At 43.4% G+C, this 18,195-nt stretch overlaps 1 protein-coding gene across 6 annotated transcripts in view; it reads right to left on the bottom strand.

Annotated features, from left to right (window-relative positions):
• Window positions 1–8,328: 8,328 nt before the first annotated feature.
• Window positions 8,329–18,195, bottom strand: part of GABBR2 (gamma-aminobutyric acid type B receptor subunit 2) — a 565,977-nt gene continuing 556,110 nt past the window's right edge. For all 6 annotated transcript variants that reach the window (XM_085850809.1, XM_085850813.1, XM_085850812.1 and 3 more), the window contains 2 exons: window positions 11,159–11,381; window positions 8,329–10,893 (listed from right to left, as the gene is read on the bottom strand). In XM_085850809.1, coding sequence (XP_085706935.1) covers window positions 11,162–11,381 — 220 coding nt within the window. In that variant the 3' untranslated portion in view covers window positions 8,329–10,893; window positions 11,159–11,161. The remainder of the gene's footprint in view (window positions 10,894–11,158; window positions 11,382–18,195) is intronic.

Below are 18,195 nucleotides of genomic sequence, written 5' to 3'. Positions count from 1 at the left end.
ACGGCTTTCCAAATAACTCCATTATATCGTTCCACCTGCCCATTACCCTGTGGGTTGTAACCCGTCGTTCGACTAGTTGCTATGCCGTGCTGTAATAGGAATTGTTTTAGCCCGGCCGACATGAAACACGGCCCTCTGTCTGAATGTATGTACGAAGGTTTCCCAAACATAGCGAAGAGGTCAGACAGACATTTCACGACAGTGCCCGAGGTCATATCCGAGCACGGAAATGCGAAAGGGAACCTTGAATATTCATCAACAACAGTGAATATGTATCTGTTGTCTGTCTCGGTCGGCAGGGGCCCTTTGAAGTCAATGTTTAGTCTCTCAAAGGGAGAAGTGGCCTTGATCAATCTGCCAGAAGCCGCGCCATAGAATCTGGGTTTTAGTTCAGCACAAACAGGGCATGAAGCATTCATTTGTTTAATATCTTCAATAGAATAGGGAAGGTTTTGTCTGCGCACGAAATGTGCCATTCTGGTTACCCCCGGGTGGCACAGAGACACATGGAGGTCTTGCAAAGCCCGACTGATTGTCGCCGAACAGTAGACCCGAGAGAAGGTGTCTGCAGCAGGGTTTTCCCTCCCAGGCCGGTAAACTATGTCGTAACTATAGCAGGCTAGGTCTATCCGCCATCTCATAATTTTTTCATTCTTAATTTTCCCGTTATTTTTCCCATCAAACATGAATGCCACGGATCGTTGGTCCGTGACGAGCGTGAAATGGTTTCCCAGTAAATAATGTCTCCATTTACGCAGCGCTTCGACAATGGCGTACGCTTCCTTCTCCATTGCCGAGTGTCTCTGCTCGCTTCCAGAGAGAGTTCTCGAGAAGAACGCGACCGGCCGCCCAGACTGATTAAGTGTAGCAGCTATCGCGTGATCTGAAGCATCTGTTTCCACCACGAAGGGCACCGAGCTATCGATCGATAATACCACGGAATTACTGATATCATCTTTGAGGTTGTGGAAAGCTGTTACAACAGCGGCATCTGGTGGGAAGTTTTTGCAATGCACTAGGGGATGTATTTTCTCGGAGTATTGCAAAATCCATCTTGCATAGTAAGCGAACATGCCGATCACCCGGCGCATTGTCTGCAGGTCCTGAGGTGGGGGTAGCTCACGAAGTGGGCGCAATCGTTCAGGATCAGACTTAATCGTGCCGCCGGCTATTGTGTAGCCGAGAAGGTCAATTGACCTTGCCGAGAATACGCATTTCTCGTAGTTGAGAGTCAGATTATATTTTCTAGCAATGCTCAAGAATCTGTCCAGATTCATATCATGTTCCCCCTGATCCCTACCGCACACTGTGACATTGTCCACGTAAACAAAAGTGTCTTTGAGGTTTTCATCTGAGATGATGTCGTCCATAACCCGTTGGAAGCAAGCTACTCCATTCGTGACACCGAATGGAATCCTCCTGAATTGGTAGAGGCGTCTACCTGCCTGGAATGCGGTGTAAGGTTTGTCTTCCTCTCGGATGGGAATTTGATGATAGGCGCTTCGCAAATCGATGGTGCTGAATATCTTATAATTGGCCACGCGTTCGACCATCTCGTCTATGCGCGGCAAAGGGTAGGCGTCGAGTTGGGTGAAACGATTGACCGTTTGGGAATAATCGACAACCATTCGTTTCTTATGATTCTGGTTGGCGGTGACCAACACCTGTGCGCGCCATGGCGAATCGCTCGGTTCTATAATTCCTTCTTCCAGTAATCGCTTGGTCTCTGAAGTGATGAAATTCATGTCAGCAGTGGTATATCGCCGCGATTTGATCGCTATCGGTTTACAGACCGGCGACAAGTTAGCGAACAGCTGGGGGGACGTTACCTCTGCGGTGGTCAAAGCATTTAAAATTAGACGAGGTTTGCTTCCTCCAAAGGGTATTTCGACGCTCGTGTGCTGCTTGAGGACATTATGACCCAGAATTACGTCTGCGCACAAATCACGAAGCACCAGTACCCTTACATCCCGATGCGTGTACCCTTTTACGTCCAATTCAACATTGCAGTACCCTCGCACGTGGGACTGTAGTGATGTGGCGGCCATGCATACCGTATTGTCTGTCGGGTGGATCTTCCATTTCCTGCCCTTCACTAGCGAGCTGTTGACAAAACTTTCAGAGCTACCGGTATCAATCAGTGCCTCAGCCATATGCCCGTTAATTTGTACGTTGATGATAGCCTTGGATAGATTCCCCGGTGAGGCTGCAGTTAGTTTCTTTTGTGAGTAGAGAGCCGCAGAAGTGGGTTTATTTCTCCTTAGAGTAGATTTAAATACCCTGGCATAATGCCCTTTCTTGTCACAATTCATGCATGTGGCATCTCTGGCGGGGCATTTGTGGCGGAGGTGTCTTTTGTACCCACAAAAGAAGCATTTACCAACCGGAGTAGTTGCTGAGGAGTTTGACGAGGTCTGGGTATCCGGCTCCTCGGGTTTTTCTCCATCCCCTGTGTCAGGCTGTGTCTGTGTCTGTGGGGTTCCTTGAGTTTCCACCGTAGCAGCGTTCATTAGCAGCATCGGTGTCCCAAATGACTCAGATTGCTGCTGAGCCGTATCCATCGGTCGAGCCTGATCGACTACCTTTTCAAGAGTGGGTTGCGCTTTCTCTAGTAAGCGTTGCCGTATGTGGGCTGATCTAAGTCCTTGGATAAATGCCTCCCGGGTCACTTCATTTCGGTGTTCCTCGGCGTTTACGGCCCGGAAGCTGCCGTCTTTTCCCAGCTGTTTCAGAGCTTGCAGGAACTGATCGATTGTCTCCCCGGCTGCTTGCTTGCGTGTGTTGAGAAGATGTCGTATGTATACCTCGTTCTTGCGCTTCACGTAGAGCGCCTGCAGCACGTCGATCGCTGCTTCGTAAGTGTCGCACTCCGAGAAGAGCCTGTATACGCTGGGCGAGACATGATTCACAAGGGCGGCCAATTTGTCAGCTCCCTCTTCGATGATGGTCAGATAGTGTGAGAAGGAACGGAACCAATGCGACCGTTTCATTTCTGAGTCAGTCGCGTTTGGGTCTGCGTCGAACCTCTCCGGTTTGTAGATCTTGTCCATCGTTGGTTGAGAGAGCCGAGAAAACCAAATGGAATAAATTGAAATGAAAGCGAGAGAAGAACCTTCAGAGTGTAGGCTTTATTCCATTTGATTGAAGCCGCTTCTACGGGCACATCAGGGAATACAGGTGCAGCAAGGAGTACATAAGCAGTAAGGTATACACGTGCAACTAATCACCGCAAAATAAATCAGTATAAGCCCGGAGTCCGATATACTCTCAATTCTCACCATTCAACGAGCACCAAGTGAACCGCCGCCGTAAAACGACAATGCCCCTGGGACAATCACCCCCGACCGTGCCGAACCTCAGCTTTATCTCTTCCGTGCTCGAGCCGTGCAACATGTGATCACACGTCACGACCTTCAATTCACCACAACATTTACATTAATATTTTATCACGAAATAAAATCGCACAAAACGGGGAAAAAACAAAGTACGTAATTACCAAAAAACCAAAAAGGACTCCTGTCGACTATGTCGTCATGGATTGTAGAAACAGGTTAGAGAGCTCGGCGTTGCGCTAAAACGAAGTTCCACTTGCTGCACATTCCTTAATATTTTCTTCACTAAATATAATTGTCTGAACAGTAAGAAAAAGTTGTTTAATGCTTTTCCTTCGATAAATACACTTAGTTACAAAATCGCTAATTTGTTTAAAAAATTCGGATTTCACTCCGAGATTTTAACCCTTATTTAATCCATTCGATCCGATATTCAAATTAGAAATATTTCGATTATGTAATTTAATTAGTCCGTGAGGATAGAACGTGTTTCCAAAGCAAGACGTGCTTACAGCTCGGCCAAACAAAATGGCGACCGAAGATCCAGTGACTCACCAACAGAGGGAGAACCAAGACAAACAGCTTGATGAAGGTTAATTAAATAAATCCGTTAATTAACAAGCATCCGAATGTCACTCATGCACTCTCTTGGAGTCCCCTTAATATGCAAACATTGAGGCTGCTGTGGGTTTCATGATTTTGGAGTTACGGACGGATGCACGCACACACACAAATATGGATACTGTACTCTGGGCTTTTCGAGCAAAATGACAGAGATCAGGAAAGGAGTCGTTGACATTCACTCATTTCTTCCGAGTGTTTTCCTTTTTGTAAAAAACTCAGCTATGATAAGAGGTTTAGTTGAAAGGGAACTATTTTTCACCAAGAACACTTGAAGGATCCACCATTTTAAGGTCAAACCTCTTACCTTGGGGGTTTTTCCTCCCATTGTAAGTCCATTGTCACTGGGGAGTAACTAAAGCTGTGGAAGGAACATTATGAACAGATATCTTTATGGGACATCAGTGGTAGAATTTTCTAGTGTGAACACTGCTAAGCTTGAGGCATTCAGAGAAAATCAGTTTGGGAATCACTACAAAAGGCAGTTGGAAGTTGCATGTAATGAGGAAGAACGTTAACCTTGTTATCCGGTATCGTGAGATTAACAGAAGACACAGATGGGGTCACGTGCTGGCAAACCACAAGTACACGAGGATTGTATCACGGTGCAATCTCCATGTACTTGTGGTTCCCAGTGAACACCTTTGCAAAAGGAGGTAGAGAAGCCGACGCAAGAACCTTGGCTCCAAGCTCAGTAATGTCCACACAAGACAAGACAGATATTTTGAGCACTTATTTGCAACAGTCGATGCCTCGTTTATTGAAGTTTTTTTTAAGGAACAAATGAGTGGAGGTGAGCAGTGAGCCTGGATTTTGGGAGTTTAACAAGAAGAAGGTTACTGGCAGATCTTGAGTGAAGACGATTGCTGGCAGATCTCGAGCACCCTGCAAAAACCTGGAAGCAGGGGAATGGGTGGGGGAGAGAAGGGAAAGGACAGAGAGTGCAAGAGGGCCTTCACCCTCCTTTGCCTCCATGGCATCGAGAAGTGTAAGGTGTGCGAGTCATGGGCACCAGTCCAAAGGGGAGAGCTGCGAATGGCCTTGCAAGTTGATGAAAGCTCAGATTTACCAAGGAAAGATGCACAATGGAGAATACCCAATCAGCGGCTCACTTTCAAGGCCAACTTGGACATATGGTTTGCTCAACAACGATCATGGCTGATTGCGAGGCCCAAAGGTCGGAGTGACCGAACTACAAATGTTGGACCCGCTCGTAATTCTATCAATGTCTGCAGAGAGGTTAGGGGCTGATGCCTGCCTACCTGAAGGATGCAACAGTAATGTGTGGAGTCATCAGTAAAGAGATAAGTAGGATTTCCGATAAGCAGATAATTATACAAGCCAACCTAGTTGTATCAAGTCATTTGCACGTTACAAAGGCTATTATATCATAACTCCAGCTGAATAGATACGAGTGCCTCAACCTCCAGCTAAAGGTCATCCATCAATAAAGGGTAAATGAGAACTGAATTTTAGCAGAATGCCATTAACATAACCATTTCAGTAAAACAAACTGAGCATGTTGCGAGAATAAAGCAAAGCTGATAAATGAAGGTATTATGGGCTTTTAGCATAATTGTGCCCTTGGATAATCACCAGTCCAATACCAAAAAAAACATGAACCGCACTGTGCATTATTACCCGCTTATTGTACATGGTAGGAGAGAGCGCAAAACGCTCTAAGAGCACTAATGGTGGCCAAAGAGGATGCAAATATGTCGAGTGAACTGCAGAATGCATTGGCACACAGAGACGGGATCTCATTTTATTGATTGCATATAAAACATAGGAAAACTCAAATAATGTCGGTTCACAGCTTCAAGGATGAAGTCGGGATGGGATTGGGAAGAGGATGTAGGGAGAGAGTAGAAGGGAAAGGTGTTTGGAGTGTCGTGCCGTGCATGCACACAAATGCGTGCGTACACGTCCGTGAAACGATTAAATCCTGGACACCAACATGGAGTGCATGAACCGAGAGTGCACGCTTTGCAAATAAAGTATCTAAAAGTGAACCTGTGCAAGTGATGGTTCGAGTTTGCCCTGTCCCCCCTTCCTTCTGCAGTGTGAACAACACTAAAAGTAGAAAACACACACAAATACACACTCCCACGATTCAGTCTTCTCTTGTCCTTTGGAGAGGCATTCACCCGTACTGCTCCAACGTGGTCGCGTACATTCGGGCTCCCGACGAGATGTTTTGTGCTTTATGTTGCATGCACTTGTCCTAGTAAGTATTAATTCCATCTCACACAGTCACACTTGCACTCAGTGAAAGAGTTCATTATATGATATCACATTCTTTAGTTGTCCCTCTCTCTCTCTGACCTATATTCAGACCATAGAATGTAATTATAGAGAGGAAAATCACGTTTCTACCTCGAAGCGAAATTGCTCGAGTGTTTCAATCCATTTTTTCCATGTTGATGAGATCTTATGCCTGAAACAACCCATCATCAAACTAAAGTCGAAATAGAGGATGCAGCAGTGATAGATTTTACTCAATGAGAAAATCTGATGAAACATACGATACCAGCTGTTGTATGATCTTACAGGCATTTTACCATTCTTATGTGAAGTTGTTTTTTGATCATTACTCTTTTAGCAGTATATTCCATTTGTAGATGTTGATTTTATTCATTTTCTTCAGGCTGATGAAATGACAGTCTCAAGTGGGTTGTTGTCAGGCTCAGTCTTGACATGACCATCAGCTTCTTCCTGAACGGCATCACCGGCGATGACGAACAGTAGAAGTTCAGCTTTAATTTGGACATCACAATTGTCTGATGTTGATCAAAGAATGTCTTTACTATTCAAGTACCAATAGAAAATGAATACAACAAAATAATCCAAAATGTTGCTTTGATCATCAAATCATAAAACAGGAATGTCACATTCAAAGTCACCGAAAACCTTTTCATCCGGAAAACAATAGGCATGTGAACACTTTCCAAAGAATGGGTTCAAATCTATCACAACATTTACAATAATCTATGTTGATCATCTCATTTGGTGGGACTGCTTATATTCTGACATGAGATGAACAGACAAAGCCAACAGAATGGATTAATACAGGGAACGGACTCCAAGGCAAAGATGCTTTGGACATGTGAACTCGCACGTGACTTTGGCGAACATTATTGAAAAAGATATATGATGAAGGATAACGTGATAATTGTGGACGTGTTTACATAAACAAAGTGCAAGACTCTATGAACTATTTTGAACAAAAATAAAACAAGTGGAGGTACATTCAAAGGACACCACCCCCATGCCAAATAAAGAAATAACAAATCCTTCAGCGCACGATACTGCCGGGGCACCTCCAGCAACTGGTGATGCCGCCGTACAGTACATGGAGATGGAATTTGAAGGGAGCGGTGCATAATAATTGATCGATTAATTCATTAGTTGCATAATTAAAATAAATAAATAATCGCAACATAATTAATTTCTGAATCAATTGGCGAATAACAAACCAAAACCACCACTATTTCATCCGAATCTGTAACCTTTTGAAAATTAAGTAATTCATGGAAAAATGAATAATTAATCGATTAATCAATAAATCAAAAATACCCTTTTATAGCCAAATCACTTGTTCACTGTCATGTTGAAATATCAGTTTTCTTGCTCAAAAGGTACCTGAGATATTGCCCAGATGAGAAACAAAATAAATAAGTAATTAATAAATCGATAGTAATTAATTAATCAATTAATCAGAAAATAAAAAAATACCGTTTTTGCGAAAGCACATCTTCACTTTTGTCCCCAAATATCAGCTTCCTAGCTCAAAGGATGGCAGATATCCCCCAAACAAACAAGAAAGAAAATAATTGATAAATTGATTAAACAATAAATCAAAAAATACTCTTTATTCGCCAAATCACTTGTTCACTGTTGTTTCGAAATATCATCTTCTTAGCTCAAAAGGTGCCTGAGATATTGCCCAGATGAGAAAGAAAATAAATAAGTAATTAATAAATCGATAATAATTAAGTAATTAAGCAATTAATTGATTAATTAAAAAAATAAAAAATAACGTTTTTGCGAAAGCACATCTTCACTTTTGTCCCCAAATTTCAGTTTCCTAGCTCAAAGGATGGCTAAGATATCGCCCAGACAAACAAGAAAACAGAGTAAAAACTGAGTACTCGCTTCCTTCGGTGCCTGGCGATGACGTCATGCATCGCCTGTACATGTAATTGGGAAGGAGCGGTGTACAATAAATCATGTTGTGAAATGGGATAATATTTGATATTTAATAGCAGAAGAGGTTGGTTGAAAGTTAGGCCTGGTGCTCGAGATAATTAAAGTTTTGCTTTTGATTGGATCTTTAATATATATATATATATATATATATATATATATTTTTTTTTTTTTTTTACTCAAACCACTTTGGAAATCACACTTTTAAACTGTGGCTTTGACAGGCATGGAATTCATCACAAGATGAGAATGATTATTATTGGCATCAATCAAATTCACTTCATCCCTTTGATAAATACGTGATATTCATGGAAAAGCCGGAATGTGATCGGAATACTTTGAGTTTGACTCCATGACGAGTTGTTTGTCCGATGAAAACACAAAACCTCGGAAGCAATTTGTCCACACTCCTTCAACGAAATGCATCTAGTGGATTATTGTGTGGGTTTTTTTATGATATTTTGTTTAACGGAGAAAACTTTGCGAAACGTAACATGAATGAAAAAGAAATATTTACAACATCTTCCTTCTGGAGTGTTTCTACATTGCTTGCTTTGGACAGGAATAGATGAATACTGTCACACAGGATCAGGATTTCAGTTTTGTTTTTCTTAATTCATGCCTTCATTAATGAGTGTAATCAAATATAAAAATTATTATTACACAAACTTTAACGGCTCATTAAATGTCCCCAATAAATCAGGAACGGCATTTAAAACGGGGACATCAGGAGATAGCAAAGGTAGCATAGAACGTTGGTTTACTTCAAAGCGACCATTTACAATTCAGCCGAGCAATCGGACCTCAGAGCCTGTGTGTCAGATTCCAGAGCACAGAGGAGATGTCCCAATGGGATAACGACACTTTTCTGCATAACAAGAGCATCTTGCAGGGCAAAAGCAGAAAGTGACTGTGTGGAAAAAAAAACAAGAAACATTCTCCAACTTTTCTACCCCCGAGTGCAGCCTGTGGCTGCTGGTTGCATCATTGGTTGGGACGCGGCGATGCCGCTGATGCAGTGTCCCCCTTACCAGTACACTGGTGCTCATTTTGCCGACCTTGGAAGGATGACAGGCTGAGTCAAGCTCCTGGTGTATTTTAATTCAGCGGCCAACGGGGCTTGAACTCAGGACCCTAGGATCCCAAGCCGCCACCCTAACCACTAAGACAACACCAGGCTTTCTACCCCCATTAATCCACCCCAAACCCACTTCCTTCAAATTCCCTGCTTTCCTTCCTGAAAGTCCCTGTAATGTCCATCTTGTATTCCCCATGTTCCCTGCCCCATCCCTCTCCCTTCCACAGATCTCCTAATGTCTCTGTTCCCCACTGTTTTGTCCTTCCCATTCCCGCCCCTCTTGTCTCATGCCCCCCTTGCTGTGCGTTGTGTGTTAGCTCTCACACGAGCCTCGACAATGTATACAAAAAAAAACAAACTTAGACCAGGAAGGGAGGCAATCAGGCTTGCTGCTCAAGATGTTAGGCACAGAAATGTTCAGAGCACCCATCAATGAGGATGTATACATCCAAAACCTCTTGCTCACAGATGCTGAAACCAGAAAGCATTTGACAACACTTTCTTGTTTTTCTTGCTTTGCCACTGGAGAGTTAGTTGGTCCACATTTAAACACTTTCGTGTGAAGGGACCACCATGTCCCTCGAGAAGTTATTCTTAAGGCTTGTTCAGCTTAATCTCATGCAACCTACAGCTGTCATCAATGAACAGATGACATGGATACCTTTTGCAAGCTTGGCATAAGAATTACTGATTGGGGCTATGGCCTTACAATTGGAGAACAAAATGGCATCAAGAACGAGTGGTCCTCTTCAACACAAAAATAACTCATCCACAAAACCTGATCACTGCTGGAGCTGCTCATGGAGCCAAGAATCGGGAATTCAAGAGCAGACACACTCGTTTAATGCACCGAGTGCAAAAAACAAGTAAAGAATGATCAAGATGGGTGTGTAACTAAGTACAGCATAAACAATGCCTACACAAGGTGACACGATTACAATGAAGATTGAAACAATCTGCATTTGAAGACTCTGTGTGACATTGTATTTGATGACAGTGAAGTCAGAATAAATGTGCTGAAGATCATCACTCGAGTGCATCTAATGGTGTACCTGCTACCACATGGCAGCAAATTTGGAGTCCTTGAAAGAAAAAAAGCATGACCATGAGTAAGAGCAGAATAAAACAATCCTCAACTTAATTGGAAAGACCAGGAACCTCTCAGTTGTTATCCAATGATGGATGGATTACCTACAGTTACTCTTCATTTGCTCCAAGGCTCGAAATGGGACAAAGAATCCAACAAAGTGGTTGAGATCTCAGAGAAGTGAAATATTATCCGGTACAAAAGATTACCATGAATACGCAATTGGTTGGACAAGTCCAGACAAACCAGATATTGTTGTGTGGGTGTACGAGGGAGAGAGGGAGGGGGGAGCGGATAAATTCCACCTGGAGATGCTTTACCTTGTATTTCAGTGGTTTCAATAGAAACAAACTAATTAATCTGAAGAAATACTTAGTTGTGTGCTCGTGTTGCCAATGTAATAATTGATTGTTTCATCACTCTCAAATTTTATTTCTTTTTCGAGATTCAAAACACACACACACACACACACACACACACACACACACACACACACACACACACACACACACACACACACACACACACACACACACACACACACACACACACACACACACACACGAACCCTGGGGGAGAAGAGGAAAAGAAAGGATGAAAATTAGATTTTACAAATCGGATTGCAGGCACAATTAAGTTTAAGAGAATTAACAACAATGACTATGAGTGAGTATGAGTGATTATAAACTTGTGTGACTGAGTTTGTATGACTCGAGTTGTATGACCCAGGTGTTTCATCTAAACCAAACCATGAATCTTCGTTACTTTTAAAATCGTCAAAAACATGACACACCGTATTTTTCATACCCATTCACTCGTTCAGGTCTGTAATACCTGCTACGTCCCTCCAGCAGCAGCGAGTCTTGCGGCACCGTTGAGACTAAGAGGAGGTAGCGAGGGCATTCCAGAAGAGGTGGAGAAGTGTGACATCGGTTGCAGGCAATCGATCGGGCTCGGGGTGGTGCACGGACTCACATCGGCAATGTGCGCACCGCCGATGGAGGGAAGGTACGCGTGGTGTAGTATCGGAAGCTGGATGGAAAGGCGCCGTAGCCCACTGAATAACAGAGAGACGAGTCGTCATGTGCTATAGGATCCCTCGGTGTATCAATGCATTGTGTTTCAAAGATAAACGCCTTGGTTTTAAGTCACAAACACACCTGCACACCTGTAATTATTGCATATACATCTAACTAGGAATTTTTCTATCATACAGTAAGGGCCGTGCCACTGTATAATGAATAAATTATTAGCCCCCGTTGGACTTAGTCCAAAACGGGGGCTTATGGATATAGTCTCGATCTTCATTGTCCGTGCGTGCGTGGGTGGGTGCGGGCGTGTGTGCGTGCATCCGCAACCATATCGTGGACAAGTATGCACCGATTTTATTCGTACTTGGCACAAAGATAAACAAAGATAGCTTACATCTGTGTATCATTTTTTTTCGAGATCAGATCCAAGATGGACGACTGGTGGCCATTTTGTTCCTTTTTTTGTATACCTTGTAGAGGCTCGTATGAGAGCGAACACACAACGCACAGCAAGGGGGGCATGAGACAAGAGGGGCGGGAGTGGGAAGGACAAAACAGTGGGGAACAGAGACATTAGGAGATCTGTGGAAGGGAGAGGGATGGGGCGGAGAACGTGGGGACATTACAGGGACTTTCAGGAAGGAAAGCAAGGAATTGAAGGAGGTGGGCTTGGGTGAATTATCGGGGGTAGAAAAGAGGATTGGGGATGATAAGAGGTGGTGGTGAACAGCTGTTTTGAAGGCCTGGAGGGAAGAATGGGATTGAATAGAGTGAGGGAGTTTATTCCAAAGGCGGGGAAAAAGAGGAATGAAAGAGTGAAGGTGAGCAGTGATTCGTGATTTTGGTAGTGTTACCAGAAGGGGGTTGTTGGCGGATCTTGAGCGCCCTGCGGAAATATGGTGGGGACAAATCGCAGAGAGAGCAAGGGGGGAGGCTGGAGAAGAGACGGTAGAAGACAGAAAGACCACCGACCAGCCCGCGGTGAGAGAGAGTAAGAGGCCCAAAGACGCAGCCTCATCGCGGGAAATGCCAATTATCCGAAATGCCTTGGTTTCCACAGCGTGAAGCCGAGAAAGGTGAGAGGCAGGAGCACCAGCCCAGAGGGGAGAACAGTACTCCATCAGGTTGCAGACAAAAGCTGAGTAAGTGGTCAGGAGCTCAGGTGGGCCGAGGAAGGACTTTGCACGACGGAGGATTCCCAGTCGGCGACTGGCTTTGGAGGCGAGGTTTGAAATGTGGCTTTCCCAGGAAAGGTCATGGTAGATAGTGAGACCCAGAAGCTTGAAAGAAAGGACTTCTTCCAGAGGATTGTTGAGAAAGTGGATGGGGGTGGGGGGGGGGGGTTCTAAACGGTCCTTTCGGAGAGACATCGTGAGAGTGTGAGATTTGTCCGGATTGAAAGACATGTTCCACGTGTTGGACCAGTTTGTGATTTTATCCAGATCAGCAGTGAGCGAAGCTGCTGCTGCTTGCCGGTCTGAGGGATGATAGATGGTACGGCAGAAGGTGGAGTCATCAGCAAAGAGATAAAGAGGATTTTCCAGAGAGTAGGAGAGATCATTGATGAAAACCAGAAAAAGAACAGTGCCCAGAACACTCCCTTGAGGAACTCCAACCTGGACAGGAAGAGGGGATGAAAGAACTCCATTTAGGGCCACACGTTGACTGTGACAGGAGAGGAAGTCTGCGAGCCATGAGTGGAGATGGCTTTGGATACCATAGGAAGAGAGTTTGTTGAGCAGGGCAGGGTGCCAGACCATGTCAAAAGCACGCGATATGTCAAGGGATATGGCTCTGATTTCATGTCTGGCATTGAGGACCTCCATCCATTATTGGGAGAGCAGAAGCAGCATATCCAGGGTAGAGTGACCAGGTCTGAAACCAAGTTGAAAATCGGAAATCAAGCCATTGGAGAAGAGGAAGGATTTCATGTCTGAAGCGATGATGGATTCCATAACCTTGCTGATGATTGGCAGAAGGCTGATTGGTCTGTCATTGCAGGGATCTGTTTTTGTACCTTTTTATGCAGGGCAGTAATGTTTGCTGATTTCCAAGCAGATGGCAGATGACCTTGAGCAAATGAGAGGGTGAACACATAAAAGCCAACTCAGTGCTTTTATGTGTTCCCATCCATTTCTCAGACACGCATGGTCTGATTTTGTTCAAAAGTGGCACAAACACAGAACATGATGGCATACACATGCCCCTCACTTTATTTTGTGATCTGATCAAAGATGGCCAGCTGGTAGACTGGTGGCCACTTTAGATTTCCATAAATATGGGCTCGCCCTTTAACTCCACACACCAAAATTACGAAAACAACGGGGGCTTTGACATTTTATGTCCATTTTCCTTGTTTTATATAAAACACTTCATAAAAAAGTACTTATTTTGAGGATAATTTCCTGCAAAATCTGTTTTTCTTGTGAACAATTCTCACAATAAGGTGACCCACAGAGGTGAATACGATGAACTAATGCACAGCAAATACTTTCTTTCAGTACATTATGCATGACAGACATTATGATAAGTGAAATAAAATATTTAAATTCTCTGGTGAGCTAAAATATTATACAGCCATTGATTCTCATATAATTTTCTTTCTCAGGTATCTTCTGCCAACTAAGTCAATGGCTGGCTGTACCTCCAACATTTGGAATAAGCCGACTGGTTTTCAGTTAAGGGGGTTGGCTGAGGTGGGATGCAGAAAGGGGGGACATGAAGCTTTGAGGGGTGTGTGATGGGGGAAGCAGAAAGAGGAGACATAAAGTTTTGGGATGCTGATCGCAAGTTCCCAAATTGGACAAACAGAGATAAAGATCATGGGATGGCAGGTAATTGGTGGATTGGTAGATTGGTAGACCTCGTGCTTCACTGACAGACCATTATGGAAAATAAACTTTGTGAAGAACAAGAAGAAGAGCACGTGGGTGGAGTCCTTCCGATGGAGAAATAAGGAAAGTGTGCCATTTTAAAACGAAACACAGGGACGAAAATACAACAGTAAAACATGACAGATCCGGTTCGGAAAACTTAACTTGAATGAGGTGGAAGGAGCAGCTGCAGATTCGACCATCGTTTGGAAAAATCCCTGAACCAGAAGCTTGGTGTCTTCTGCAAGTTTTGAAATTCGACTCTGAACACCACTGTCCAGGTCATTAATATGCTCGTTTGTCTGTCCGTCTGTGTGCAATGCTCTTTTTCACCCATTGGTTGGACAGCCAGCCTAACTCCACCCACAACTGCAACCAGAAAAATCATACTGCCAACATTTTGGTGCTATGAGAAGCCAAAGATATCTTCGGAGTTGTCATATTCACAATCCCCGTGCCCCCCATAAGTTTTCTGTTCAGCGTAAAACAACCAATAAGCGACTGTTAAAAGGATCATCAAATATCGAAAGGTTGGTGGAGCCAATAGGTGTCATCGGCCTTGTGAAGGCCACAGTGTGTAGAGGCCTGAGGCCTCAGTCCTTTGGCTTCAAGCCTCTGGTGTCAACATATGGGCCAGTGCAATTGGAATCTATCCAAGCTATATATATATATATATATAACCACAATGTCTTATATATGCACATTGGGAGTGCGCATGTTTTTGCTTCAAACCCGGGTTTTTTATTTTATTTTTGGGAGCAATCGAGGCAGTGGACTGTTACCTATACACCACCCAAATAACTATGCGGTATTCTCTCGAGCAAGGGCTTTTGCCACAGAGGTTCTGTGCGTCCTAGAAAGTGAATAATATTGGCTCTCGTACTGAACCCTAATGTACCCCATGACTTATACATCCTCCAATTCACAGCCACTCTTTGCTTCATATCACTAATCCAGTTTTCAATCCATTTAGTTAACTGACAAGCCACTCAACAAGCTCTCACATAAGCAACCAACCTCTTATGTGGTGCCTTATCAAATGCTTTCTGAAAGTCAAGATATGCATCCACTGGCCTTCCTTCACTCAACCAATCAGAAAGCGCTTCATAGAACTCCAACAAATTTGTTAAACATGCCCTCCTATGAGTAAATCTGTGCTGACTACTTTTAGTTTATTGAATTTTTTTCCCCATCCTATCCATAATTAAGGTCTCGAACATCTTCTCCACAGCTGAAGTTAAACTAGCAGGTCCATACTCATTTCCTCTCTGTATCCTTCATTAAACAAGTGAAAAAGACATAAAATGTCATAGCCCACGTTGTTTTACTAATTTTGCTGCATGGAGATAAAGGGCTAACTCATATTTATGTACAACTAAAATAGCCGCCAGTTTACTAGTCAGCCATCTTTGATCAGATCGCAAAATAAAGCAAGGGGCATGTGTTTGCCATCATGTACTGTGCTTGTGCCAAGTTTGAAGAAAATTAGACAATGCATGTCTGAGAAATGGTTGTGGACACATTTAAGTAACAAAATGGCTGCCAGTCAGCCATCTTGCATCTGATCTCGAAAAAAAATGACGTGCATATATATAAGGCATCATTCAGTATCTGTGCCAAGTTTGAACAACATCAGTAAATGCTTGTCCGAGAAATGGTTGAGGACATGTTCAACATCAGGTTTGTTTTTACAACTAAAATGGCTGTCAGAAGGCCATTTTTGATCTGATCTCAAAACAAAAATGACACGCATATGGTGAACCATCATTCTTTATCTCTCTGCCAAGTTTTAACAAGATTGGTAAATTCATGTGCGAGAAATGGTTGAGGACATGTTCCCCACCAGGTTTTTTTTTTTACAACTAAAATGGCCACCAGGCAGCCATCTTGGATCTGATCTCAAAAAAAAATGACATGCACATCTGTATCATCAGGTGTTGTTTTTGTGCCAAGTACAAATAAAATTGGTGCATACATGTCGGAGATTTGGTTGCAGACGCATGCACACATGCACGCACACAAAAATTGAGACCAAATCCATAAGTCTCCGTTTCGGACTCAGTTCAATGGGAGCTAATAATGGTGTTACATTTGCTACTCTCTGATCTTCTGGCACCTGTCCTAACTCCAATGAGACATCGTAGATATCTGTTCACATCACGCTTACTGACTCTACCACCTTGCTCAATCCTCTTGGTTGCATATTATGTGGCCCTGGAGTTTTATCCTCTCTCAGGTTACCCAGTTGCCTCTTCATATCCTCCACTTTTACTTGTATCTCCACGAAAAGCCCAAAAGTTCTTCCTCACCTTCTTGATCGATACTCTCAGCTATTGGTAATTCCCCTGACTGTTTGTGTGTAAATGTTGATGTAAAATAACAATTTAATAACCCTGCCATCTCTGGAAAATTAGAATTCCCCAAAATCAATACTCTTCCCTTTTCACATGTTAATTCCCTCTGCATTAATTCCCTCGTTAATGTCATTCTTCACTCTCAATATAAAGCAGTCGTTTACCCAGATTGCTTGAACCCCTCTATTAATTATCTCTGTCCTATCACATCTATACATCTTGGAGCTTTCGAGTCCTTTCTTTCAATTTGTCTCGTCATTAAACCACATCTTATTGAAACTATATTATATTCCTCCCTATCTACTTCAGCTTCAAGCTCTCCCATTGTTTTATTTAAACTCCTGGTAGTGGAGAAAAATATTTTTTAACTTCTCCCTTTCTACAATTGTTTTTTGCTTCCTGAATTACCAATCACATCATCAGTTGCAGTTCCTCCCTTTCTAACCTCTCCACTCTCCTCTAGTCTAACAAAGCCTGAATTCCTCCTCAATTACCACTGTAAACCTTTCTATCCCTTTCTGTACAACATACGGTCATCAATCTGGAAATACTCCCTTTGACCCCAAGAAGATTCCCTTCACTTCCTTCACCAAAAACCTTGCTGCCTGCTCCATTCTTCCAACCATAGGTTGACATCTATCGCTGTATTCAGAAACTTTGTTTCCTTTCATGTTCTCAGAACATTACTGGAAAACATTACATCACAACCCCTTTCTTTCACACATTTATCCAATATCCTGTACTGTACTGAGTTTTCAAATATATGCCTGGTGTTGGCTTAATGGCTAGGGTGGTGGGCTTGGGATCCCAGAATCCTGAGTTCAAATCCTGCTCTGGTGTTGAATTAATGCCAGGTGGGGTTGACTCGGTCTGTCATCCTGACGAGGTCGGCAAAATGAGTGCCAGCTTGCTGCTATCCTGTGTCGGAGTGACGATCCGTCTAGGATTGTGTGCAATAACCAAGGAGACTGCTTTGGCAGCACCAACGCTGTGCACAGAGTATGGTCCCAATGGATGTATGGATGGAGTTTTCAAATCCTCCAAGTAAACTTCCCCTACATTATTTGCTCCAACATGAACACCAACCAACGTTTTCCTGCTATGACCCGAAACATCATCATCCAACCTTCCTTCAATATCCATCACACCTTTGAAACCACACAAAAATCTATGTCTTGGTGCAGAATGAAGGATCCACATTTCATAGTTCCATTGCTGACAAAAAACATCTCCGTGACCTCATTCTTCCCATCTACACTTAACTACCATCAACATACCTGCTGCCCCCCACCATGGCACACACCTGCTGCACCCCTAATGCAACCCGTTGCACCCCCAACATGGCGAGCATCCACTTCACCCCCCTACTGCCACCCACTGCACCCGCACCGTGGCGTGCAACTGCTGCACCATTATAGTTTGTGGTACTTTCATTCTCAAGCATGAATCCTAACAACAAGAAGTTCATTTTTCATTTTTAATCCTCTTCGGGTAGAGCCTAAAGGCCCGGTCACACCTTGACGTTTTAGCCAGCGATGGCAACGTATTAAAATGTATGTAAAACGCTGGCTTACGTTGAACTTTTGATGTTTTTTTTAAAGATTCGGACGTAT

This window comes from Eptatretus burgeri, chromosome 13 (assembly GCF_056783735.1).
Source record: "Eptatretus burgeri isolate ZD-2024b chromosome 13, Ebu_testis_v1, whole genome shotgun sequence".
NCBI classification, from domain to species: Eukaryota; Metazoa; Chordata; class Myxini; order Myxiniformes; family Myxinidae; genus Eptatretus; species Eptatretus burgeri.
The sequence above is the reverse complement of the archived record's forward strand: the minus strand, read 5'-3'. Positions and strand labels throughout refer to the sequence as shown.